Here is a 26,263-nt window from a genome sequence, read left to right as displayed (position 1 = left end):
CCTCGTGACTTTTTGCTTTTGTTGACACGGGAAGAAAGTCCCTGGTGACCTGTCACTGGGGCGTCGTGTGGGCCGCTCTGTGGAGCTCATAAATGCTGGCTGACGTTGGGAATCTGAAATGTAAATTCCGGCTGCGGTGCCAGCGGCAAGCGGGGTGAGCAGATCCAGTGTGGCGGGGATGGTGCAATGCTCCACATATGGGCTCCTGGAGGAGCTTGGCTGCCATTCCCTTCTCCCCATGCTCTTCAGCGCATTATCTGGAGTCATGCAAATGAAACATTTGATATTAGTCTGTAGCTCAAGGAAGGGGAGCACTTTCTGATGCCAGATTAGAAGCCAGACATGGGCCTGCCTGTGAGCAAGCGGAGCTGTCACGCTGAGTTATTTCATAAGACAGGCGGTGGTGCTGCCAGATGACGACAGCCTGTGCGTTAACATTTTCATAACAAACTCCTGATGGAAGAGGCCCGAGAGCCTCTTCCCACTGTGCAGCACAACAGGGATCACCTCATCACCCTTGAAATGTGGCTGTTTTGGGGCAGAGGCAAAGGTGACCCCATCCCAATCCTCCCAGGTTTCAGCCAGGATAAAGCAGTTCCAAATTCTTCTAAAAACACTGGTTTGTTAGATTGTGCTGTGTGTTTCGCATATTTAAACTACCAACTGGATTATTTAGACATGAGGGAAGGGTACCCTGCAGGTAGTGTAGCTGAGCAGGGCCCAGAATCTCTGACAGGAACAAGATCCCATCAAGTGCCAAGCAGAAGGGTCCACACAGCATCACTGCTGGTGGGATTTCTGTGCCTGGCTCCATGAAGAGCCATGAACCCCGATGCATTACCCTTGTCTTACAATGATCTTGCTGTGTTCTTTTATCTTTTATTTGCCTAAATTTATTGCTTCCCTTGGCAACAACATGTGACCTCCCTGTGGATGACTAGCTTCTGACTGGAAAAGAAATAGAGCCACGGAGAACATCTCCCACGTATGGAGAAGGGAAGAGAGGGAAAGCAGTCAGAGGGGTATGAAGGAAGGAGGGACGTGTCCAGCTCCGGGCTGAGCAGATTGTAGAGCAGCAGGAGGCTCCAGGCTGGGAGGGTGGGTGCTCGGCAGGACCCTCTGGAGATGCCGGCTGGGCCGAAGGAAGGCTGGATTTGTGCAGAATCCCACTCCCGCTGCCTCACCCTGCCTCTGCCCTTGGCTGCCCATGGTGCCTCTGGCAGCTCTATCCATTGGCCTGCTTCCCTTTGCCTCCTGCCAAGGGCCGTGTGTTGAAAGCAGCAGCTGGGTTTGGCGACATTAAACTGGGGGGAGGAGGAAGCAGCCAGCCAAACATCCTCATTCGTGGCCTTATCGTGGCACGCATGTGCGAGGCTGGGAGCCCTCACAGGAAGGGCTGATAGCAGGAAGCTGTGGGTTGTGCAAACTCCTCCACACCAACCCCTCGCGATGGGTGCTGCACAGCAGCCTCGATTGCCAGGGACCTGGGGACAGTGAGGTGATCCACACATCTGCCATAACTCCTTCCAGACCTCTGTCAGTCCGTCCATCCATCCATCCATCCATCCATCCATCCATCCATCCATCCATCCATCCACTGATCTATCCTCTTCCCTCTTTGCCTGTCTCAATCAGCAGCTGGCTTTGGGAGATGTGTCAGATCCTGGTGTCACTGTGTGTCAGCTCTGTGTAGCTCAGGGTACACAGGACAGCCCAGCATCACAGCACAGACGTGGTTACACTGTGTCACTTACTCCCACACGGACAGGGCTGCAGACTGGGAACCTGGACCTTCTTTACATCCATAAGCGAGGCTGCCCCAAGGGCTGCCCCCAGTGGGATGGCATCACTTTTCCTGGAATCGTTGCCCTTGCAGAGACAGCGAAGAGGTTTGCCCTGGGCAGGAACACCACAGCCTGCTTGGCGAGGATGGTGCTAAGAGCAGTTTGTGCAAAAGATGTGGGTGAATCCCATTTCCCTCTCGCCTAAAAGGGCACATGGGAGGTGAAATTTTCCTGCTGCTCCTGGTGTGGGCAGCAGGGGAGCTCGTAGGTGAGCCCACACTCACAGGGGCAGAGCTTCAGCCTGACCCTCAGTCTCCACGCTCGCTCCTGCTGCTCCATGGCCACTCTCCCTGGAGTTGCTGGGCTCCTCGGTAATCACACGTCAGCGCTCTGGTGACAACAGAGTAAACAGTCGGGGAGGAACGGGGTGGTGACTCAGCGTGGTTTCAATGTGAGCACCGCAGTTCCTCGCTCACAACGGAACCTTGCACAAGAACCAGAAGCATGAGATTGCTGAACTGCCAGAGCTTCGGCAGGTACAGCCTCCACTGGCTACTGGAAAGGCAAAGAGCCCGAGGGACTTTGACTCTGGGAATATGCAATTAAGAGAGACACATGTTTTAAAAGGCTATTAGATAACCTGAACCTTCCTTCCTGTAACCTTTACTGACCTACAAGTAACTCTATTGAAAAAGTAAGACATTATCTGCTGGGACCTTTACGCCAGCCAGGTGTGGATTTAAATCCACGAAAGACACAAGGCAGGATGCTGATCCACGTGAGGAATGCCAGACCCCACAGCATGCCAGGGCTGTCAGTGAGGCTGACAACCACCAAGGATTGCAGCTGGGGATAACACACCACCAAGCCCCCCAGCACTGGCTTTTTATTTTTTTGCTCCTGGCAGACTTTGCCAAAAACAGGAGGTAGCAAAACCACGAGACTTCCAGGTCTTACTGTTGCATTTGTGTTTGTAACCACAGGCTGGAAATCCCCCTGCACCTCATGGTCTCTGTGCTGTGCCCAGAAATGAGATTGTGCCCAGTACAGGACACAGCCTCTGAAGCAGCATCTTGCCTTGCAGCACTCGAGCTCCTTCAGACACAAGGATGTAAAATTGGAATCAGGTTTTTTTTTTTTCCAAGTTGCAATAGGATTAGGTTTTCTCCCAAATGTCATGGGAAAATAAAGCAAATCAAATTGTTTCTGATGGATTTTGTGCTGGTGGATGGGGCTGGATGGTTGACCTGGAGACTGATGGACTGAGCAGGGAAGGCAGAGCTGTGAGCCAAGTGCTTCTTTTGGTTGACAGCCTGGGACTAGAGAGGGGTTTGTTGCATCTCCCACGTCAGAGCCTCCTACCTCAGGGAGCCCCTGCTCATCATCAGCATAATGTGTCCCACCTGGGCTGGATTCCATAGTGAGGTGCACCTGGATTGAATTACCATAACGAGACCCACCTGGGCTGGATTCCCCTAAGGAGTCCCAACTGATCTGGATACCCATAAGGAGTCCACCTGGGCTGGAGTCCCATAATGAGATCCACCTAGGCTGGGTTCCCATAAAGAGTCCACCTGCACTGGATTCCCATAACAAGGCCCAACCTGGGCTGGATTCAGCCGGTGGTGTTGAGCTCTGGGTGTGTCTTCAGGGTTGGACTGCCAGGTGCTTATGGGCTGTGTGTGCCCCACCTGTGCAACCTGAGCCAGAAATCTCATCCCCTCCTCTCCTGCAGCCCTTGATCCCTGTGCTGTGGATGTGTGGCTGTAATTACAGGAACGAGGAAGATCCTGTTTCCCTGGGGATCTGCAGGAATGACCACTGCAAAGTGGGACACTGCGGCTGTGGGAGTCGAGGCAAGGTGTGTCCAGAAAGAGACACTGATCTCCACTGGAATGTCCATTCCTGCCTCCTGAAGCATGTTTCCCTGTACTCTGAAGGATCCCATGGCATCTGCTGGGTGCAGGCCCTTTTGGCTGAGCCATGCTCTCTCCCCAGGCTGAGTGTGGCATTCCTGGGTTGCCAGACCTGCCAGCACTGTGCCACAGGGTGTGCCAGCACCGTGCCACACAGCAGGACTAAAGGGCCTTTGGGCTAAGTCCAGGTGTGCAATTAAACATCATTTCTGCGTCATGGGGCTGCTTCTGGAGCTGAGCTCAGCCACGGGCAGCTGCAGTACCTCCCCAGCCCCAGATCACCCCGAGGCTGCTGGTTGCTCTGCTGGTGCCAGAACCATCACTTTTGAAGGTGATCCCATCCTCCTGCTCCTGAGCAGGTCTCCTGCTCTCTTCTCTGCCTCTCCAAGGAAAGTGGGCTCCAGCACCTGCACAGACACTTGCTGGGGCCGAGCACAGGAGCTGCTGGAGAAGAAAAAGGCATGTTGCCACCATGGAGCAGTGGAAATGTACTGACACTGCTGGGCAGGGCGGGAGGGACGGAGCAGCCCGGGGTGCTTTCAGCACAAAGACCGTTTTTCTTGTGAACAGCTCCAGTCTTGCCACAGGAATGAATTTGGGCTGGGGCTGAGCTCATACAAGGGCTGGATCCTGGAACACGCTGCTGGGATTGGCTGCACCACTGCCAGGCAGCAGCTTTGTTTAGTAGAAGCACAACGTGAAACCAGCACCCAGCTCTTTGGGCGTGTGGAATCAGTACCCGTCTCTTCCTGGGTACCTGTGTGGGAACAGAGGGTCTGGGCAATTGCTGGGTAAGACACTGGGGTACCTGGAATGGGATGCCACAAACTCCCCAGGTGCTGCCCTCTTGTTGCACAGCCCTGCCGGAACTTCCACTGTGTTGCAACTGGCTCAGGATCTCCTCCAAGTGCCAGAGTCCAGCACAAGGTGAATTCTTTTCCTGGCAGACCTCCCTGGAAATGAACCACGCGCACCTCAGCGGGCTAAAATCCACACGGGGAATATGTCTGCATGAAACAAACAGTTGCTTGCTCTCTGTTTCCTCTGTTATTGATTAATGCCTCTTAATGACTCCAACCTAAAAAAATCTTGTAGTTGCCGCCTGTCACAGAAGATCAATGGAGCAGCATTAGCAGGAGATAGAGGCAAACTGTCCTGGGTGAGCTCTCTGCCGAGGCCAATCTGGGAGCAGCACAATCGATAGTTCAGCATGACCTCTCCCTCTTGCTTGCTTTTTTTCTCCTTGAGCTGGTTGGGCAATAAAGTCTGCTCTGAGCTTTCACCAGGACTAGATTATAACTATCCAAATTGATCTGATATGTGAAGGATAAAAGGGCCTCTTAAGCCAGCTGTCTGCACTGGCAAAACTCAAGTGGCTGTGCAGACAGGGTCAGACCCTCATTAATTCCTGGATGCTTGGGACCCTGCTCATGCCATGCGTGAAAGCTGGACCACAGTGCTGGAGGGAGACAATTAGTCATGACAAATACAATCTGACTTCTCCCCAGAGCTTTCCCAGTCAGCTGCCTCTGCTGCTGGTGCCTTTTCATGAGTGCATCGTCATTGAAGCCACCATGCCCTGTCCCTCCCATGCTCTTTTTGTGATACCTCCTTGTTTCTCTTTTTTCCCTTTCTCCAGAAACTGTTGTGCTCAGTGTGTGGGGAGGAGGGAGAGGCCTTTGCTGCTTCACATGCTGAGAGATGCTGCAGCGAGCAGATGTGTCCCCAGTGAAGCGTGGGGGTCCTGGGCAGAGGAGGTGAGGGGTGGTCTCCTTTGCTCAGGGGCCACTGCCTTCTTGAAAACCTTTTTCACATCAACCCTCCAAACTGCAGCCTCTCCCTCGCCGAAGCTGATAAACAGGGAGCTCGTGGATGATGAAGGTTGACTTAAAAACCATGTCCAGAGCTGCTCATCCCACCTGGGCACCTTCTTCTCTGAGGCCAGCAGAGCCCTGGGCCTGCTCCAAGGAATGTCTCCCTGGCCAAGCCTGACTTTGGGAGCCAAATGCCCAGGGTCAAAGCCATGCCCTGGTTCTCATGTGGAGGGGCTGGGGGCTGGCAGGGGCTATCTGTGGGCACCGGTGAGGGAGGAATCCCCTGGGCTGTGTGTCCCGGAGCAAGCCCTGATGATGAATAACTCCGTAATCAGCTAAGCCAGTGCAGGGATCTGCTTGCTCAGCCTCCTCCTCCCAGCTCCTTTGCAAGCTCCTTTTCCTCCTTGTCTGGGAAGCCCCCACGGTTGGCACACGATGGAAATCCCAATGAGAGAAGCTCCACTTCCAGAGCCAGCACCGCAGGGCTCCCAGCCACAGCCACCACCCTTTGCCTTTAACCCTGGCACTGCCTGCAGAGCCCTTGAGCTTCCCCCTCTTCCACCTCATACTTCAGGGCCAGGGACATCCCTGGGGTGTCCTCAGCTCAAGGGGATAGTGGTGAAAGAAAGTGGGAACCCCAAACAGTTCGCAGCAAGCCAGGAGCTCTGTGGGGCTGCAATCCTGGCCCCAATGAGCCCCAGCACCCCCACTGAACCCCCCTTAATTTCGTAGTGCTTAATTACAAGTAGCGGGGATTCGGAGAGGAAGCGGAGGGGGCGAGCACAGGACAGATTGGAGGGAAGGTTGTGTTGGGGGTGGCAGGACTGTCAAGCCAGAAACACAAGAACTGATTAGCATTTCTAATTATAACTGCTGCGCTCAGCCCGGCAGGGCCCGGCAGGCAGCAGAGGCAGCTGACGGGCTGTACGGAGCCAGCTGTGGATGCCACGCAGGAAGCGCAGGCGATCAGCCTCAAATCCTTCAAAGATGCACAGAAAAGAGCATTAAAGCCTGCATCCATCATCTCCGGAGCTGCGGCGCTGCCTGGGAATGCCGGGTCTCATGGCAGCCCCCCCGGGGCAGAAATCCCTCTGGTTTGTGGCCATGGGGCTGATCCTGATGGCAGAGGAGAGGGGGGTGAGCGTGTGCCCCTATTATGGTTCGGGGTCCCGCACCCCATGCCGAGCAGCAGCTCTGGGCACTGCGGGTGATGGCATCGGGCTGTGCTGTCCCCAGTTGACATCCCACCCAGAGGAAGGTGGGCAGCACAGGGTGCTCTGGAGGGGACGAGGTGGCTGGGGGTCCCTGCTCACGGGTCAGAGCTGCTCTGCACTGCTGTGAGCTCTGTCTGGAGATCATTTACTCAGAGATCATTTACTCATTAGCATTTAGTCAGGTAAATATTACGAGCCAGCAAATGACCGCTCCGGGGCTGTGGCTGCCTGCGAGCTCCCATGTGCCGAGGCCACAGCGCTCTTGGGGACGTGCCCACAGAGCCACCGCCTGGCAGGGGAGTGATCAGAGGCCAGCGCGCGGCACGCTGCGGGCTTAGCTGGGATTAGCAGGGCTTTGACCTGGAGAAACTGAAGCGACTGAATCAATCAAGGCAGTGAGTGAAAGAATTCCCAGGGAGGAGACGAGCATTGACTGATCCTGGCATCTTCTGGATGCTGACAGCGCCTGGGGAACTGTTTTCCCCACCTTCGAGCCACAGAGCTACGGGTGCCTGCCTGATGCTGGGAGCCCAGACTGGCAGGGCCAGGGGAATTTTTGGGAGGGGGGAGACCCCTTTGCACAGGGGCAGCAGCCCAGGCTGTGCATCCCTGGTGCCAGGGGCAGAAACAGGAGATGGCCACCATGGGGAGAGATCTCACTTCCCTTGTGCGTTGAATATAAGGTATCATCACACCTGCAGAATTTTTATTACTCTTTTGATTGGGTTAATTAATCATTCAGTGATAACTGCTCATTAGGCATTCTAACAATCAATACTAATCACTTAATTACTTGGCGTATTAGAGTTTGGGATGGTCTGCTCGTTCCTAATTAGATTCGCTGGACAATCCACCCCTGAGTTTTGCAGAGCCCTGCAGCGGCATTCCATGGATTTCAAGCCACACTCAGCCCTGGCCCAGGTGTGTCATTTCCCATCTCCATCGAGGGTTCACCACCCACTCTTGGCCTCCAAAGTCAGTGTTCAATGCACAGAGATCTGCAGGAGCAGGGTGAACAGGGAGTGTGGAATGCATCCAGCCATGAACCTTCCTGTCCCTGCTGTTTCCCAAATTACCAACCCCACTGTCAAAAAGAAAAACAAATCGCAGAGGCTCTTCTCTTTTCCTGTCTTAATTAAGACTGAAAATCAGAACCCCCAGAGAACCATCCTGGCTTCAATGGAATGGCAAAACCTGCCTGGATGGGGGGCTGTGGGTGGCCGAGGTGATGTTCATGGTCCCGGTCACCGCAGCAGCGCCCTGGGCAATGTCAGCCCAGCCCACACAGAGGTCAGGGCACAGCTCTGGAGCAGCAGGGACCTCCTTGGGATTAAAAGCAGGCAGCAAACACGCTGCAGGATTTGGGGGGTTTCAGTCAGTTTTGTGTGATTCTCCTTATTCATCACCACTGTTCGGATTAGTCCAGCAAAGGCTTTTGCTCATTAGGCCCTGATTACTTGGTGCTTGACACTGAGTGGTGAGCTTGACACTCACACTGAGCGGGGATCTGGGCTTGCAGTGACTAGCTTGTTTTCAAAGGTCATTTTGAGCCAAACTCAAAAGGAAGGAGCAACCTGAACCGTGAAAAGAGGGCAAATGGATAATCTGAAAATTTGCTGATAGCAAGCAGGGAATTATCTTAACAATGACCTCGTGACTGAGCCTCCCAGATCATTTCCCGCTATGTTATTTGCTGCCCCCCTTGCTCTAACTTGCCTGTTGCCACTGCATCCCCCTGGATGGGGCTGTCCCTGGCCCGGCTGACACAAAGCAGCCCCTGTCTTGCCGTGAGGTTTCCCTGCCCAGCCTCAGTGCAAACAGCGAGGACCAGCCAGTGCTGCTGCTGGGCTTCAGGGTGGGGAAAGGACACAGCGAGGAGGAGAAGGAGCAGCAGTGATGGCAGAGCTCAGCCCTGAGGGGATGCAGCCCCCGAGCTGTGCTCGCAGGTTTCCTGCTATGGGTACCAAGGAGGGAGTCTGGCCGTCTGTCACCTAAAATGGCTTTTAATGAACCTGGAGTTGCTGTGAGTGCTGGGGGCCAGGTGGGATCAGCGTCTCTGTGGAATCCTCCCTGCTCTGCCGGGACCATCAGCCAGGGCTGGGAGAGCCCCTGTGCGGTGGGGTGCGCCTGGGGATGGGATCCCCGAGTGGGTGGAACCCCGGGCTGTGGGATGAGCCAGGGAACGGCATCCTCAAGTGGGGTGCTCCGGCGGATGGGAGCCCCGGGCTGTGGGATGAGACCCCCGGCTGGGATGCCCAGATGCGGAGCGCTGCGTTGGGCTTGACCCGGCGGGGCCGAGCGGGGCAGTGCCGGGCAGCATCCCCCGGCTCCCCGGGCTGCGGCGGAGCTGCGAGCGCCGCCCCCACCTCCCGCACCGCCCCGCGCCGGGCGGAGCCGCCGAGCCCCGCGGGCCGGGCCGGGCGCTGCGGCGGAGCGAGCGGGCGGCGCGGCTGGGCCCCCCTTCCCCGGGCCCCCCGGCCCCCCCGGCCCCGGCGGCGGTGCGGGGGCCGCGGCCGCCCCGGCCATGCCCCCCGGAGCCTGAGGCCCGCGGCCGCGGGGCGCCCGCAGCATGCGGAGGATCCGGCGGCTGGTGCATCTGGTGCTGTTCTGCCCCTTCTCCAAGGGCCTGCAGGTACCGGCAGAGGGAGGCTGCGCCGGGATGGAGGATGCGGGCTCGGGGATGCGTCGGGCCGGGGGGATGCGCTGTGATGGGGAGCGCGGGCTCGGGGATGCCCGGCTCCGCATCCTGGCACCGGCCGTGCACAAAGGGACGCTCCGCCTCTGTCCCCCCGACGCCGGTGCAAGGAGCTGGGGGCCGGGCAGCGGCACCTCGGGGGTCTGGAGCGGCACCGGGGGGGTCTGGAGCGGCACCGGGGGCAGCAGCGGTTGCATAACCCGCGCCGCGCTCCGCCGTGCCGGAGCCGGGGAGCACCAGGGCAGCCCAGCCGGCAGCCCGCAGCGCTGGGTGAAGCCGCCGATGCAGCAGGGCAGGGCTGGCTCCTTCCTTCTCTTTCTTTCCTTCTTTCTTTATTTTCCCTCCTCTTCCCATCCCTGAGCTGCCGAGGGGCCGGGCACCTGCCTCGGAGCTCCAGGGATGCTGGGGCCAGGGATGTCAGAGATGCTGGACTGGGTGTTTTCTCTGCAGCCGTGGGATGAGAAACCCTGACTCTGGCAAAGATTCTGGAGCAGAGGGGTTATCCCGGAGGGGATGAGGGGACATGGGAGGGGTACCCGGTGGGCAGAGGGTGCTGGCAGGAGGGGGGTGCAGAGCTGGGACTGCTGTGAGACAGCCCCCGTGTTCCCAGGGGAGCTGCAGGGATGGAGCAGGATTTTGTGATGCTGCGTCCATTTTGCCTTTGAAGTCAGCTCCAGCCCAAAGTCACTTCCAGTTCCTCCAGAGTCACCCTAAAACTAAGCAGAGCAACTCTCACAGGGTAACACCCTTTGCTGCAGGGAAGGCAATGGGGAGAGAAACCCCTGTGCCTTGAGACTGAGGCGCTGGAGGAACCCTGAAAATCCAAAATCCAAGCAAAGCTCGGGGGGACCTCTCATTGAAATGCATCCCCCACTCCCACGTTTCTTTCCACCATTTAGGGGATGACGAAGCCAGTGCTCCCCCTGCCATGCTCAGGCCACAGTCCTGACCCCCTTCTGCCACAGGAACATGATGGATTCTAAGTCAGCATAAGCAAAAAGTGACATTTTGGCTTTTCCAGGGTTTTCCAAGACATATCCCTAGTGGGAATTCCCTGGAAGAGCCCCTTTGCTGAGGGCAGGGGGCCTCACGCACCCACCCTGGGCAGTTTTGTGGGGCTGCATTGGTGGGAGGGATCTCAGGGTCTCAGTGTGTCTGACTTCAGGGCCATGAGCTGGTTCTCAGCTCACAGGAGCAGCCACCCACACTTTGCCTTTGCCAAGTCCTGGCCGTGCTTGGCTTCTCTTTAATTTAATTTCACGTTAATTAGCAGTGCCATTGCTCAACAGGCAAACCGGGTGCCCTGGCCCGCTTCACACTTTGGGGTTTCCAATTAATGGAGAAATGTCACGATCTCAAGGCAGACCTGCCTGCTCTCACCCTCACCTGCCCATTCCTGTGGCTCCCAGAGCCCCGACAGCTCCTGGAGAGGGGCTGAGGAGGAGTTTTGGGGGTGGGAGTGGGTGTGGGCTACAAGACCCAAGCGAGGATCCCTGGCAGGTTTAAAGGGGCTGCACCCACTCAGATCCAGCCCTATCCCAGCAGCAGGCTGTGGTCTCACCGCTGTGAGGAGAGAGGACGGTTTGGAGGTGGTCAAAGGCCAAGGGTTCTGTAGAATAATCTATAGAAACGGGATGGAATGGTTTGTTTAATGCAAGAATTCATTCCCTGCCCTTTGGAACTGCCGGGATCTGCTCCATGTTACACGAGCCAGGTGAGCAGCCTCTCTTGTGGGAGGCCAGATGGCAGCAGCGCTGCTGTGGCAGGGTCAGGGGGAAGAAACAAAGCCAACAAAGCAAAATCCTGCTGAGAGTCTCGGAGCTGTTTGCACAGAGCATCACCCGTGAGCTCCCAGGTTTGTTACTCACCTGCTCCATCACGGGAGCTGCTGTTGGGGGCTTCCCCTGCCCGTGGGGCTTTGTAAGGGGGGGTTCTGCTGAGAGGGGTCTCCCCAAACAGGAGCAGAGCTCTTGCAGCCCCACTGGGGTACCCTGGGCTTGCACAGGGCAGGAGAGTGGGAGGACGTGGCCGCAGCTCCCAGGGATGCTCAGCATCCAGCTCCTTGCAGCCCAGCCCTGTAATCCCCCTGCTTTTAGGGAATTTTAAGTGACCTACTTGCAGCAGGAGTTGCATAAGAGACTGATGAATATATATAAAAAAGGCTGAAGGTTTCCCCAGTGCTCAGGTCGGTTTGTGTGGCAGAAGCCGTCCTTGGCCAGCTGCCGCTGCCCTGGGCAGAGCCCTGCCCTTCAAAAAGGGTTTCAAAAGCATTTCCTTTCCCTTGCAGGGCCGCCTCCCGGGCGTCAAGGTGAAGTACCTGCTGGTGGTGTGGCTGGGCATCTTCGTGGGCAGCTGGGTGGCCTACATGCACTACTCGTCCTACTCCGAGCTGTGCCGCGGCCACGTCTGCCGGATGATCATCGTGAGTGGCAGCACAGCCCCGTGGCTCCTGTTTGGGGTGCTGGGTGAGCCGGGCTGGGGGAGCCCCATTTCCAGCCTCCAAGCCCCAAAGCTGGGATGAGGAGCCCTCCTGGCAGCTGCTGCCCTGGCACCGTCCCCGACATCGCACGGAGCTCGGAGTGGGAGGGGTGACCTTACCCTGCCAGGGCGACGGTGAAACAATTGAATGAGATGTCAGAGGGACGCAGCCAGGGCAGACGTGGGCAGATCCGTGTCTGTGCAGATGGAGCTGGAATGTCAGGGCAGGGAGCAGGATCTGTGGGCAGGGACAGCATCACATCAGATCCCCCAGGCTCTGCAGAGCAGGAGGGAAAACGGGAGCAGTCAGTCCATGGTACCTCTCTGTGACTGCTGGTGAGTCCTACAGAAAGCACCAGAGCTCCTTGTGGCAGCTTGCCGTGGTGTGCTTTGCCCTTGTTCGGGGTTTGCAGTCGGGTGCATGTTCCACGTTCCCCGCGGCATCCCAGCGGGACATCCCCGGGACCGCTGTGCGTGCCCCTGGCATGGGAGCAGGTCTGAGCCCAGCCCAGGCAAGGAGGGGGAGCTGGGCTCTGTCAGAACGAGCCTCGTTGATCAATCCCTCAGCAGAGAAGGGAGGCAGGAATTGCCATAACAACAGCGACGATCGTTTAATTTGATTTTCTGCCTGACTCCGACCGCGGGGTCTTGGGCGCTAATTCCTGCTCGGAGCTGGGGCTTCCAGACGCCGTGTCTGGCCGTGTCCCCTGTGAGCAGCTCCAAGGGTTAATTCCCATCCACAGCAGAAAGGAAAAGGGGAAAAGATGCAGCGAATGTCTGCAGCTCCTGCTCCCAGCCCTGAGGCTGCCGTCCCCTCGCTGAGGAGCTGCAGAGCTGCAGCCTCTCCTGCCCAGGGACGTCTCCAGCTCCAGCCCAGCTGCAGATCAGAGCCACCGTCTGTCCCTGTCCCTGCCACCCCCTGGACTGGGGCCAGCCTGGTTCAGAGCAGGGACTGCTGCTCTGCTGGGCAGCCTGAGCCTGTGCATCCTCATCCTCACCCAGCTCCATGCTGCCCTCTCCTCCAGCCCTTGGAGCTCTCCCAAATCTCTGGATTTATAGCGGCAGCATCCAGGAACAAATCCCTGAGGTCCCTCCAGCAGCACAGGGGGTCCCTGCCATGCCAGCCCCACCATGCCCAAGGCACTGAGCCATCCCTAAGGGCCAGTAGAAATCTGCCCCCGCTGAGCTCCTTTCTCTCCTTGCCCTCCCCAGTGTGACCAGTACAAGAAAGGGATCATTTCTGGCTCCACGTGCAAGGACCTGTGTGAGGAGCGCAGCCTCCTGTTCCAGCACTGCCTCTCCTCCTCCCCCAGCCAGCAGGTAGGTCTGTGCCCCCCACCACGGCAGGGGATGGGCACCCCCATCAAACCCTGCAGATCTCCCCCTCAGCCCAACCTAAACCAGAACCCAGCTCCCTCCATCGCTGTCCCCCTCCCTGTGCTCCAGGTTTACAGAGGGCTCTGGAGGGACAGGGAGGTGATCATCAAATGTGGCATCGGGGACGCCCTGAGGGCCGACAGCCGCCCGGACTCTGGGCCCAGGAGGGACGTGGTGCTCTTCGACAAACCCACACGGGGAACCTCGATGGACGAGTTCAAGGAAATGCTCCTCAACTTCCTGAAGGTCAGTGCAGGGTCCTGTGGCATCAGAAGCACCAATTGTGTTTTTCCTTCCCTTCAAACAAGAGCTCCTCCTGCCTGTGCCCTCCACCCGCTGCTGGGTGCCAGGGAGGGCTCTGTGCCATGCACTGGATTAGTGGAGAAAAACCTCCATTCTCTCCCAGGAATTCTTTTTTTGTGAGATTTCAGTAGCAGCATCCCTGGAGGCCGCTGTGCCACGGCTGTGGGTGGTGTCTGTGCTGGGCAGAGCTGATTTGGTGGCCCTGGTAGTTACTCCTGTTGGGGCTTCTGCAGCAGTGGTGGGGTGGCAGCTCTGGCAGGAGGTTCTACAGCAGCCCTGAGGCTGGTAAAATTCTGCTGGAGCTGGATCCTTCCATGTTATGGTACTGGATTTTCTGCAGCGTGGTCACCATTTCCTCCTCTCCCCAGCTCAGTTCTTTGCTCCCCTGGTTCAGTTTTGTGATGTGACACCCAAACATGGAGAGCTGTGAGGGTCTGATGCCTCTTCTTGTCCTGTTCGCAGTCCAAGTTGGGGGATCAGCCGTCTCTCCCCGCCCTGGTGAGCCGGATCATCACCATGGCAGACGTGAACCGGGACGGGAAAGTGTCCCTGGCAGAGGCCAAATCCATCTGGGCACTGCTTCAGCTCAACGAGTTCCTCCTCATGTTCTCCTTGCATGAGAAGGAGCACACGGCCAAGCTGCTGGGGCACTGTGGGGACCTTTATGTCACCGAGAAGATCCCACACACCTCCCTCTACGGGCTGGATGTCCCCCCTTTCCTGCAGTCCCTGCTGCCTTCCATCGTCCACCAGCTCATCCACCAGTGGTTTGCGCCAGCCTGGCCCCGGCGCGCCAAGATCGCCATCGGCCTCCTGGAGTTCGTGGAGGAAATCTTCCACGGCACCTACGGGAACTTCTACATCTGCGAGAGCAGCCTCAGGAACGTGGGCTACAACGACAAGTACGACTTCAAAATGGTCAACCTGAGGAAGGTGGCGACGGAGATGACAATCAGAGGCTTCCTCAAGGGCCGGCACTGTGAGCAGAACGGGGACTGCACCTACGGGCAGGACTGCACGGCCACGTGTGACAAGCTGCTGAAGCAGTGCAAGAGTGACATGGTGCAGCCCAACCTGGCCAAGGTGTGCGCGCTGCTGCAGGACTATCTGCTCTACGGAGCTCCCCTGGAGCTGAAGGAAGAGCTGCAGAAGCAGCTCCGAACTTGCATGACCCTCAGCGGCCTGGCCAGCCAGATGGAAGTGCACCACTCCCTCGTGCTCAACAACCTCAAGACCTTGCTCTGGAAGAAGATTTCCAACACCAAATATTCCTAAAGGGGGAAGCATGGCCCTGGAGTTTCCGATCTGTGAGCTTGGAGTGAGGTCCGAGGGCTGAAGGCCTGTTTGTCCATCCTCTCCCCCCCAGGAAAAACACACCCTGCACAGGGAGTTCAGCAGAGCTGCAGCCCCTTCTCCTTCATGGAAACCAAGCATCATGACTTCCACCACCCAGCAGGATCAGGGATGGGTCGGCAGGAGCGGAGCTGGGACACGGAGCCAGGCTGAGCAGGCTTGGGGGAGGGAGAAGACACGGAAAGGGATAAGGAAGCAGAGCCCAGCTGGATGCATCGAACTGTTCCTTGATGAACAGGAAAGCTGTGCAAAGCGATGGGAATGAATCATTCATGCTGTACTTGTCACATCTCCTTTTGAGGAACGTCTCTGATGTAAATAAACAGCTTTTACGTGAATCACGCCCCGTACATCAATAGCCAAACAGCAGCCTGTTAACTACCAGCTTGTTTGTGATCTAAAAAGGAGGAAAAGGTAGATTTCCCCATTCAAAAGTCTCTCCTTAAGTGTTTGAGTCATCTGCCGTCAGATCCAGCTGTCACACAGGAAGCAGATAAGCTGTCTGTTGCACCTCGGAGAATTCTTTGGTTCCATTTTTAAGTGCCTGACCCTGACAGTGATGCCATGGCTTGTGTGAGGCTCCCCCCAGCTGCTCCTGCCCCCAGCCTGCAATTGGCGGCACAAGCCATTCCCTCACGCGTCCCAGCCAAGGAGGGCTTAAAGGCAAAGGGCTAAACACGAACAGTTCTGACCCCTTCATGTGCTCCGGGTGTCACTGCCCACCACACTCAGAGCAGGGATAAGCCAACCTCTCCGTTTAATTCTCCAGAAACTAAGCTGGGCTTGCCCTGCAGAGGTTGAAGGTTAATAACAGAATAATCCAGTGCTTCTCTCATTATTAAAATGAATTTCCAGGCAAAGCTTTTAGCAGGTCTCCAGACATTTTTTTTTGGCTGTGTCTGTACTCCCGGGGCTCCAACTATGGCCATTTCTTTTAAATGCTCAGTTACAGCAACCTCACAACTCTGGGTAGGGAGGAAAAGCTGGATGAACTCCCCCAGGTTGCTCTGTTCCCAGCACAGCTGTATTCCTGCTGCTGGAGCATGTGCTGCTTCTCCTGCCAAAATTCCTTAGGGGAGAGAGCATGCAGCTGATGTGCAATCACAAAATAAAAATACACCTGACACTGCAGCACCAGGGCTGCGAATTTAGGAGCCCTTTGGGGAGAAAGATCAGGATTTCCTTCTGGTGATAAGGATCCTCATCATCTCTCACCGGGGATGTTTTGGTGTCAGGAGTGCTCTGCATTCAGCAGAGCCACTGGAGCTCACTCCCTGCTGAGGAGCTGCCTCTGAAATGGAATTGGAAAGTTGAGCACTCCTAAGGATTCTGTGTTTGAAGGTTCCTCAGCCTGGACTGGGCAAAGGCACTGCCAAGGTCCTGTGTGCAGGTGCAGCTACACCTGCATGGGAGGGAAAGCCAGGGCTGGAATTCACTGGAATTCAGTAAAGCAGCTCCAGGCAGCCACCCCAGCTCCTCATCCATTGTCCTGCATCCCCATGGCAACCAGCTCCCCTGACAAATGCATTTCCTCCTGCCAGTAGCAAAGGAATCCAATGCCCCTGCCAAAATCCCCTCCTCAGGGTGTCAGAAAAGCCATTTTTCACCCTTCCTTCTTGTTTACTCCCACTAAATCCCTGCTGCTCCCTTCCCTCAAAGCAGTGTTAAAGCACCTGGGAAATAAAGGAAAACCCTTTTTCCTCCTAAATCAGAACTTCTGTTAACATCTATGATGAAGAGGCGGCCCCTGTAGCTGACAGACCTGGCCCTGACAGCTTAATTGAAATCAAGACACTTGTGACAACAATTGTTCCATCACCACCTCATTAATCCACACCCCCGTGGCCCTGGACACTCCCAGGAATCGCTGCTGACTCACAGGAATCCTGCTCATCACTAATAAAAAGCACAAAGCGAGTGCAGTTTACAAACCACACCGGGATACAGGAGAGAAATGAGTAAAGGCAAAGCTGTTTTACACTCAAATTCCTCCACATTCCCCACAGGAGCTCGAAAAAAAGCGCCAGGATACTCCAAGACTGACAATCTGATCTCACTGGATGCTGCTGCTGCTTCTGCAGCAGAGCTTTGTGCTCAAGGGGATGGAGGCAAAATCTTTAATGGCTTTAAAACAATCCTAAATTCTCGGATCCACAAGTGTTAAGTCTTAAATCCTAGAATGGTTAAAAAATAGCATTACTACAAATACGCAGCATAAACCTTTCAGTCTTGTAGGTGGCATCTTTATTTAGGTTTTTTTTTTTTTTTAATTTAAATCCTTCTTAAACATGTAGAGAAAACACAGATGATCAAGTTTTAGAAATCTCCAACCATCAGACGTGGATGCTGCCAGCCAGTTTTCAGTTGCCACGTTTTTTATCAGACATTCTGCAACTCAAGGCATGATCTGCAAATTAAAAAAAGGCCCAGGATGTCAGAAAAGTTGAAAAACAGGCAGGAAAAGGGAGCAGTAATGTCAGTACTAATGAGCTAATTAACCCCTGCCATCCAGACTCTGCTGCCCTCCTTGTCTTGGTATTGTCCCAAGATTTTTCACATCCCAGAGGAAATAAAGTTTCATAAAATGAAACCACATTTTAAAGGCTCTGTTACCAGGATTCATAAGGAAACTTCTAGAGAGGGATTTCCTTCAGGCCAGAGCCACAGGAACATTCCCTGCCTGCAAACCTGGGTGGCTCAGACCCACAGCAGGGACAGAAGGACATGGCACAAATTTAGGAGAAGCTCTTTGCCATGACATCAGAAAGGTTTTGGAAAAATATCTGGCTGGGGGAATTTAGGAAAGGGATAATTTAAGAGCAGGATGCTGGAGCCTGCTCTGGGTTATTCCTTCACTCCCTAAAAATCCAAGGTGAGTTTGCCAACCTCGGTGCAGAGCCAAGCTATTAATAGTGCAGGGAAAAAAAACCATCTGGGCTTATTCCAGCCTTTAAATCCATGACATAAACCAGTCCTTGATGATGAAGGGCTGTGTTGCATGCAGAGAGATTTTGAATTTCTCTCGAAACCACTTTCATGCAAAGCACTCCTGTTTTCCACAGCTGAGCACCAGTAAAGCAATATCCATGGCTGCCTGGGGAAGGGCAGTTCCAGGAAATGCCATCAGGAAAACGTTCGTGGTTCTGCTGTGCCTCACACAGGGAAGTTCTGAAGAGACTCATTAGCACCCCGTGCCCATGCAGGGCCCCCGGTGTGAGGAAAGCCTGATGAAAAACCCCAAACACGGACTGCAGGGTTAAAAGAAGTCAAGAAATTTAAATAAAAGAGCCACATCTTCAAGCATAACCACATCCCCACAACCTTATTAGCATTCTTTCCCAAAGCCAGTGACTTTTGCCAATTAAAGGGTTCACTTTGCAGCCAGCACCACTGAGGCACCTTTGGCCCTGTAATGGCCATTTAATGAGGTTTCCCATTTAGCACTGCCAGTTACTCACTGCAAAGCCTCAGGGTCACAATCTCTGCGTGCCCAGAGCTGCTCTCACCGTGCTGGTGTCCCCCAAGAAGGGACAGTGACACACAGCACGATTTGGATACAGGGACACCTGTATTCCTACAAGCTCTCTTGGAGCTTCCTTCGCCATTGTGCCAGCACAAAACCACAGCAGAATCCAACTAAAAACTCCCATTGTGCTCGAGAAATTCCGTATTTGCTTTTAGCCTGTTTTACCACTCACAACACGATACAGGAGGAAGTGACATCTTGCCTTGGAAAACATGGCCAGGCACTCACTGCTGCACTGAAGTCAGTTTAGAAGGACTTTAATAATATTTCAGGTTTTAGCATTAATTTTTGACTTGAATTCTTCCCCCTCACTGCTTTGGTACCACATGAAGAAATAACAAAACACCCACCTTCAACATTTGAAGCATATTCCTGAGCTGTCCTGCTCTCAAGTCACTGCAAGAAGGAAAAATACCTTCAGTTTGGGTTGTTTTTTTTTTTATTGAGTTGGTTTTGCTTGGTCTGTGTCTTTCTCCCCCCCAAAACCAAGCCTGATTACAAAGCTGCATTTCAGGAGATTGCTGATTGCACCTTCTGCTCCAACTCTTGGAAATCAAGACGTTGGAAGTGTTTTATCCACGTTGGGAACAGGGTGTAATTTCCTCCATATGCTAAACCCACACCCAGTTGTTTCTAACCCCATCCATATTTTGGAAACAACAATTTCAGTGCCTGTTTCCCCCTCCTCCTCCTCCGCTGCCAGGTGCAATTCCTGAACCCTGCACAAGCCAAGGTGCCCTTTCAAAGGCAGCAATTAAGGATATCTCACAGGCCTTGAAGGATTGTTGAGGGTAAAAATAGAATTCAGGAGTAGAGCTGACACTTGTATTTGTCCTTGTGAAGTGAAGGAACACCCTGCTGCAGTTAAAACTGGCATCATCTCAACTGCTCTTCAAAGGAATTGTGCTCCACCCTCTGCTGATTCTCTGGAGAGAGGGGAGCGTGGAAAGAACACCAAGCAACTCCTCTCTCCAGGGAGTCAGGATTATTGGAATGAAGAATACCAGAATTTGACATCCCTCACAAGAGCATGTAGTGACAGGACAAGGGGGAATTGTTTACACTGGAAGTTTAGATGAGATATTGAAATCCTTCCCTGTGAGGGTGGTGAGGGGCTGGGATGGATTTCCCAGAGAAGCTGTGGCTGCCCCACTCCTGGAAGTGTCCAAGGCCAGGCTGGACAGAGCTTGGAGCAACCTGGGCTAGTGGGAGGTGTCCCCGATTAAGAGAAGGACAGTGTCAGCTGCTGCATCCTGTCTACCCTTCACCATTCCCCACTAAAGGCAACAGGAAAATCAATCAGTGTCAGGTTGTTGAGCAATCCTGAGAGCTCACAGGGCTCAGAGCACCAGGGAAGACATCGCCTGTTGCTGTCTGCCACCGAATGACACAAACGCGGCACTGCAGCCACGCCTGCAACACGAGCTGGGGCAGGGGCTGGGCAACTTCCAGCACTGCAGCTCACCTCGGTCTGGGGCACCTCCGGCTCTGCCACGGCTCAGGGCTGCCTCTGGAAAAGAGGGAAATACATGCACAGGGTTTAGCCACACCCCAAAGCCTGGTTACACGGTTACTGTTTCACTGGCAGCAGGGATTTAAAAGAAATAAACGAACAGCACAGGAGTATTTTTATTTTCTGATAGGATTAAGGTTGGTGACTCCCAGTGTTGTCACCGCGCTGCCACGTGGTTTACAAATCACTTCAAGGCATTCTTCTGTAACACAAGTGGTACCCACAGGATCTGAATCTCAAGGCTGAACGATCAGAAACCCACGTGCCGCCTCTGCTGCACAGATCAAGCAGAACTTCCCATTGTTACATCCAGATCTCACGTTTAAAGCAGTTCAGAGTCGGTTTTTCCCCAGTCTCCTACGAAGCAGCTGATTAATGAACGATGTCAGGCTATCAATCACTCTGAGTGCTCACGGGGTGCAGAACACACGAGCGTAGAACATAGCCTGGGTCTCTCTTGCCACTCTTTCGACACAAAGATGCCACAGCAGCCATCTCTGCAACGCCAGTGGCAGGCTGGGGGGGGGGGAATAACCCATAAAGACTGAAAAAATGTAATTATGAGTGGATGTCCATCCCTAGAAGTGCTCAAAGCCAGGCTGGATGCAGCTCTGAGCAAGCTGGGATAGTGTAAGGTGTCTCTGCCCATGTTCCTTTCCAACCCAAACCATTCCATGGTTCTGTGCTATTTTTAAGAACAAGGTTTTATCACCTACTCAGGAGGCAATGCGACAAAGGTGTGTGGTGCACGTGGAAACGTTAAACATAACACACCACTTACAGTTAAAAACGTGGTTGAAGCTTGCTTGGGCAGCCTTTTTGAGAAGGATCACCCTTCATTTCTGAAGTCACCCCATCGTGGTCACTTCATTTTTTTGTCCACTGCCAGGCTGAAGAGAGAAAAATAAAAGAAAAATACTGTTAACAATCGCTTAACAACCTTTTTTTTCTGAAACGCGGCATTTACTTGAAAACCAGAGAATTACAATTAAAAAAAGAATATCTACTAAAAATTCATTTTAGCTACTGAAGTCTTTGAAAACATTTTCCTGAAAACCTGAAAGCCCTAAATTTTCTTCCCTTCTTCAGTGGGGTATATTAAAACATATGCAGCCATTTATGCTCTATATTACAACTATATACACAAAACATATATATTAAAAGATACACTTTTAATGTGCGTGTATGTATGTATATGTATATATGGGCATTTTTATCCCTGTGCATTCCGTGATACGCCAGATTTACGGCGCACGTGGCAAGGCCTGGAGCCCCCAGAGCCCCGGGGGCCTCTCCGGGCCGGTTCCGGCCGCGTGGCTGAGGGGGAAGGGCCGCACCCGGAGCCTCACCTCACACTCGTGTCCTCCCGCCGCAGCCGCTCAGCGCCGGGGCCGGAGAGAAGCGGCACCGGCCCTGAGGGAGCCTCACCATAATACGGCGCGAGAAGGCGCAGCTGTGGAGCCGCCTCAACCAGCACCGCTTTCCTGCGCCTGAGGAACCCAGGGCTCCCCGCTGAGGACACCGCGACAAGCCAAAGCTGCTCCCGGTTCCGGTGAGGAACGGCCGGAGCTCCGCTCCCGCCACCCCGCGCCCGCCGAAAGGGCGATGCGGCCCCCGCGTCCCGCTTATATAGGGAGAGGACGGGAGCGCATGCGCGGCGCATTTCCTCCCACGAGCGCCCCCTGCCGGGCGGGAGGACCCAGAGCGGGGAACGGACAGGGCTGGGGACACGGGCTGGGGACACGGGATGGGACACGGGATGGGGACACGGGATGGGACACGGGCTGGGGATACGGGATGGGACACGGGCTGGGGACACGGGATGGGGACACGGGCTGGGGACACGGGCTGGGGACACGGGCTGGGGACACGGGATGGGACACGGGATGGGACAGGGGATGGGGATACGGGATGGGGACACGGGATGGGGACACGGGATGGGACACGGGATGGGGACACGGGATGGGGACATGGGATTGGGACACGGGATGGGACACGGGATGGGACACGGGATGGGGATACGGGATGGGGACACGGGATGGGGACACGGGACGGGGACACGGGACGGGGACACGGGATGGGACACGGGACGGGGACACGGGATGGGGACACGGGATGGGACACGGGATGGGACAGGGGATGGGGACACGGGATGGGGACACGGGATGGGACACGGGATGGGGACACGGGATGGGACACGGGATGGGACAGGGGATGGGGACACGGGATGGGACAGGGGATGGGACAGGGGATGGGATACGGGATGGGGACACGGGATGGGACACGGGATGGGACACGGGATGGGACAGGGGATGGGGACACGGGATGGGATACGGGATAGGGGCGCAGAATGGGGACACGGGATGGGGACACGGGATGGGACAGGGGATGGGACACAGGATGGGACACGGGATGGGACGGGACAGGGGACGGGACAGGGGACGGGACACGGGACGGGACACGGGATAGGACGGGACAGGGGATGGGACAGGGGATGGGACAGGGGACGGGACACGGACCCCTGCCCCGGGCTGCCCTGGGGCCTCCCACGGAGACACGAGGCGTGCTAGAGTATGGGTATCCCTTTTCTCAGCTGCTCCTAGAGTCCCCCGCTTCCCGCAGTGGCAAAGGTTGGGCTCCCAGTGTGTCACTGGACCAAGTAGGGACCCTCCGACCCCCACTGAGGACCCTTCTACCCTGCAGCAGCCACCCTGCAGTGTCCCCAGCTTGGGGACATCCTTCATCCTGTTCCCTCCCATCGCCTTGACTGCCCTGGCCAGACTCCCCATCCCATTCCACAAGGGAAAAACCCAAAAAGGAGCACAGGGATAAATCCCTTTATTTGCTAAGAGGTGCAAGATACAAGTGGCTTCAGATGAGATCACAAACACAGGAAAGCCACAGGACAGCGGCACCTCCCTGCAACAGTGACAAACCCGAGGACAGGAGCAGGGTCTGGCCTGGCTCCATTTTCCCTTACGTTGCTCTGGACAATTTTTGGAGCTAGAGACCCTCCACAGCTGTGACCACTGCCGGATCGCTGTACACAGGGCTGGGGGGTCCCCTCCCCAGCCAGCCAGCTCTGCCAAAAGCCGGTGCTCTGCATGCAGAGCCAGTCCCATGGAAGTGGAGCAGGACACCCATCAGTGAGGCACTGAGCGCATCCCTAGGGCTCTAATTGCCCTTGGCTTTGCTCTGCAGCTCCTCGATGGCCTCGCTGTGCCGCCTCTTGTCCTTGGCACGGATGATGGTCATCCTGAAGAGTTTGCAGTAGAGCTCCACGGCCGCGGGGGTGTCGTCATTCCCGGGAATGGGGTAGGTGATCAAACACGGGTTGCAGTTCGTGTCCACCACCCCCACGGTGGGGATGTTCATCTTGGCCGCATCCCGGATGGCCACGTGCGGCTCGAAGACGTTGTTGAGGGTGCTGAGGAACACGAGGAGGTCGGGCAGGCGGACGCCGGGGCCGAACTGGATGGAGGCGTTGGTGAGAAGCCCTCCCTGCCAGTAGCGGGTGTGCGCGTACTCCCCGCAGGCCCGCGCCGTGCTCTCGACCAGGTGGCAGAACTGGCGCTTGCGGCTGACGAACAGGATGATGCCCCCGCGGTAGGCGACGTGGGCCGTGAAGTTGAGGGCCAGCTGCAGGTGCTGCATGGTCTGATCCAGGTCGATGATGTCCTGACCCAGGCGGCAGCCGAAGATGTAGGGCTCCATGAACCTGCGGGGGCAGTGGGAGTGCGACACAGGGGACACGGGGATGGGGTGTGCAGGCATCGAGTGTTTCTGGACCATCCCATGCTCCAGCTCCTGGCTGATACCAGAGGTGTTCTCTGCAGAGAGCCCTCACACCCAGTGTGTGCCCCGGTCTCACACCCTCTCAGCGCCCACATCGGGGGGATCCCTGTAACCTGCCCTGTGTGGGCAGTTCCAGGCTCAGACCAATCCAGCAAATGTGGTCTAGGGAAGCATTCCTGATGTCAACATGAGCTGGATCACAAAACAGCATCACTCACCTGTGCCGACACCCCTTTTTGTGGCCCAGGTGCACCCGAGCGTCAAAGAGATCTTTCAGGGTGAAGAGCTCCTTCACGCTGAAGAAGTCGGGGTGGCTGAGAGGCTCTGTCAGCAGCTTGTCATCCTCAGCTGAGAGAGGGGAAAGAAATAATGACCGTGTTTTGGGGATGAGCCGGGACTGCAGAGGCGCCCGATGCAGCACGACCAGCTTCTGCACGGCAGTGACACCCGCACGGGCATCGCTCACGGGCTGGGGTGCCAGGGGTGCAGTGCGTGGCTCTGGGGACCCTCTTTCCCGGGGTGCACGGCAGCACTCACCGCGGGGCCGGGTGGCTGCCGGGGCCGTGGCCGGGACCGGGACGGTGCTGTAGAGCCGCGGGGCTGCTGCGGGAGAGAAACACGTGGGTCACACGGGCGGGCCGGGGCGCTCCGGGCCGGGCCGGGCCCCGCCGCTCACCTGCCCGCAGGAGCCGCGGCACCGCCATGCTCCGAGCCCGCCGCAGGGCACGGACGAGGAGGACGAGGAGGAGGAGGAGGAGGAGGAGACGGCGGAAGGTCAGCGGCGCTTTCCGCTTCCTGCGGGACGGGCCGCGCCCTCCCCGGGGCGGTTGCGCTGCGGTCGCTCCCCGCCCTCCGCGTTTCGTCGCCGGGCAACGCTCCGTCCCCGCGTCCCCGGCGGCTCCGCCATGGCCGGCCCCGAGCAGGAGGTGCCCCGCCGCTTCCAGGAGCTCACCTTCTACCGCGGCTACGGGTGAGCGCTGCCCCGGGCGCGGCCCCGCCGCCCCCTCCCCGCGCTACCTGTGCTCTCCCCCCGCAGGCAGCCGCCGGCTCACCCCCGGTTCCGGACCGCCAACCAGAGCTACGGCAGCAGGGCCCCCACGGTGCACGAGCTGCCGGTACGTGACCCGGGGGGCTCTCGGCGGCGGCACGGCCGAGTTCGGCCTCTGCACCGAGCACCCGGGGCAGATGGAGACACGCTGCCCTTATCTGCATCCAGCCCCGCTGCAATCGAGGCTTTGCGGGTGCTGTCGATGTTGGCATTTAAAACATCCCCAGCCTTTTCTCGCCACCCCCCCCAGAACTCCTTCAACATCCTCTCGCACAAGTTTTCGGATCATCTGGGCAAGATTGGCATGGTCAGGAACCACGGCCTGAACACGTCCCTGGAGAAGAGCCACTGCACCGGCCCCGACACGTTCATCACCGCCTACGAGCACCGGGACTTCCACCCCAGCTACAACGCCAGCGGCCCCTCGCACTGCAGGGACCAGCCGCTGTAGCAGGGACACCACAGAGCCACTGCGGCTTTTGGCTGCCTTGGGAAAACCACCTACAGCCAGCCTTGATGCTCAACGAAACCCACTAGATTACAGAGGGAATGTTATTAGGAGGAATATATTAAAGATTTCGTGTGGTTGATGTCAGTTAGGTTGCTTAGGTGAAGGCTTTTACCTAATTTATCAGTAATGTATAAATACTAGAACAACATATATTACATATACATCCCCTTATGCTCTTTGTCACTAATGATCCTTTACACTCTTGGCTCATGTACCACATACCATTAAAAATTAAGATTTAAACTGCCTCTCTACTATTTAATGACTAATCAATCTGCAAGTTTTCCAGAGGTATTCATTAACTCTTTGGATTTCTTGTAGAAAGTTCACATTTCTTCTCTCTCAAAATTACAGCGTTTTAAGAATTTATTCAAATAATGACAAGTAATCAAAAAGAAAATGTTTTTTTTTTAAAGTTTTATTGGAACAACTGTAGTTACAGGCAGAGAAACTGCATCAGTTGGACAGTGAGTTCACTGAAAGAACACCTGAACATTTTTGGGTAAAGATGAGTTTTTAAGAGAAACCACTCTACCTGATGGATGAGAAACAGTCCCACCTTACAGGTGTAACGTAACATTAAAAATGAGCATAATATTATTCAAACTGTTTGCTGAAAATATAAATAACGAGTGTAACATTATGTCCAAACACCACTGCAACTGATATTCCTCACATGTCAGAAATATTCCCTATTTGTGGCATGTGGTTATCTCAAACATAGCAAGAGCTGGGTAAACCCCCCTCTGCTGCAAACACACCAATACATTGGAACAGGTAAATAACCTGAGCACAAATGGGCCCAAAAAGTTAACATTTCAAAGATTTAACATAGGAAAAGAAATAAGCAACCCTCTCTCATTTGCTGTTACTCTCGTATTAGACTCTAGACAATACCTGGAGCTTCTTAGAACTTCCCTTTCTTCTCCTGAAATG

At 55.6% G+C, this 26,263-nt stretch overlaps 3 protein-coding genes, 1 long non-coding RNA gene and 2 other non-coding genes across 8 annotated transcripts; 2 read left to right on the top strand and 4 right to left on the bottom strand.

The window, feature by feature from the left end:
- Positions 1-9,237: 9,237 nt before the first annotated feature.
- On the top strand, positions 9,238-15,272 carry DIPK1B (divergent protein kinase domain 1B). Its single transcript, XM_069031812.1, has 5 exons — positions 9,238-9,360; positions 11,711-11,845; positions 13,114-13,221; positions 13,348-13,524; positions 14,044-15,272. The coding sequence occupies exons 1-5, from the start codon at positions 9,298-9,300 to the stop codon at positions 14,854-14,856; spliced, it is 1,296 nt and encodes a 431-aa protein (XP_068887913.1). The 5' UTR covers positions 9,238-9,297; the 3' UTR covers positions 14,857-15,272.
- A 1,883-nt stretch (positions 15,273-17,155) lies between these two features.
- On the bottom strand, positions 17,156-21,568 carry LOC138119706 (uncharacterized). Its single transcript, XR_011155589.1, has 5 exons — positions 21,323-21,568; positions 20,755-20,863; positions 19,926-19,970; positions 18,811-18,856; positions 17,156-17,341 (listed from the first exon to the last, which is right to left on the bottom strand). It is a non-coding gene; the product is annotated as an uncharacterized lncRNA (long non-coding RNA).
- Positions 19,762-19,895, bottom strand: LOC138119906 (small nucleolar RNA SNORA17). The gene has a single exon (XR_011155659.1). It is a non-coding gene; the product is annotated as a small nucleolar RNA SNORA17 (small nucleolar RNA).
- LOC138119907 (small nucleolar RNA SNORA17) lies at positions 20,355-20,489 on the bottom strand. Its single transcript, XR_011155660.1, has one exon. It is a non-coding gene; the product is annotated as a small nucleolar RNA SNORA17 (small nucleolar RNA).
- Positions 21,569-22,794: 1,226 nt separating the features above from the next.
- Positions 22,795-24,516, bottom strand: MRPS2 (mitochondrial ribosomal protein S2). 2 transcript variants are annotated; one of them, XM_069031537.1, is made up of 4 exons: positions 24,445-24,516; positions 24,306-24,371; positions 23,987-24,116; positions 22,795-23,691 (listed from the first exon to the last, which is right to left on the bottom strand). In XM_069031537.1, the coding sequence occupies exons 1-4, from the start codon at positions 24,470-24,472 to the stop codon at positions 23,148-23,150; spliced, it is 768 nt and encodes a 255-aa protein (XP_068887638.1). In that variant the 5' UTR covers positions 24,473-24,516; the 3' UTR covers positions 22,795-23,147. The 2 variants fall into 2 exon arrangements, with proteins under 2 accessions (XP_068887638.1, XP_068887639.1); XM_069031538.1 differs by having other exon boundaries at positions 24,306-24,368; positions 24,445-24,503.
- On the top strand, positions 24,471-25,573 carry PIERCE1 (piercer of microtubule wall 1). 2 transcript variants are annotated; one of them, XM_069031539.1, is made up of 3 exons: positions 24,471-24,694; positions 24,805-24,883; positions 25,067-25,573. In XM_069031539.1, the coding sequence occupies exons 1-3, from the start codon at positions 24,471-24,473 to the stop codon at positions 25,265-25,267; spliced, it is 504 nt and encodes a 167-aa protein (XP_068887640.1). In that variant the 3' UTR covers positions 25,268-25,573. The 2 variants fall into 2 exon arrangements, with proteins under 2 accessions (XP_068887640.1, XP_068887641.1); XM_069031540.1 differs by having other exon boundaries at positions 24,580-24,738.
- Positions 25,574-26,263: the final 690 nt, after the last annotated feature.

Source organism: Aphelocoma coerulescens, chromosome 17 (assembly GCF_041296385.1).
Source record: "Aphelocoma coerulescens isolate FSJ_1873_10779 chromosome 17, UR_Acoe_1.0, whole genome shotgun sequence".
Taxonomy (NCBI): Eukaryota; Metazoa; Chordata; class Aves; order Passeriformes; family Corvidae; genus Aphelocoma; species Aphelocoma coerulescens.
The sequence above is the reverse complement of the archived record's forward strand: the minus strand, read 5'-3'. Positions and strand labels throughout refer to the sequence as shown.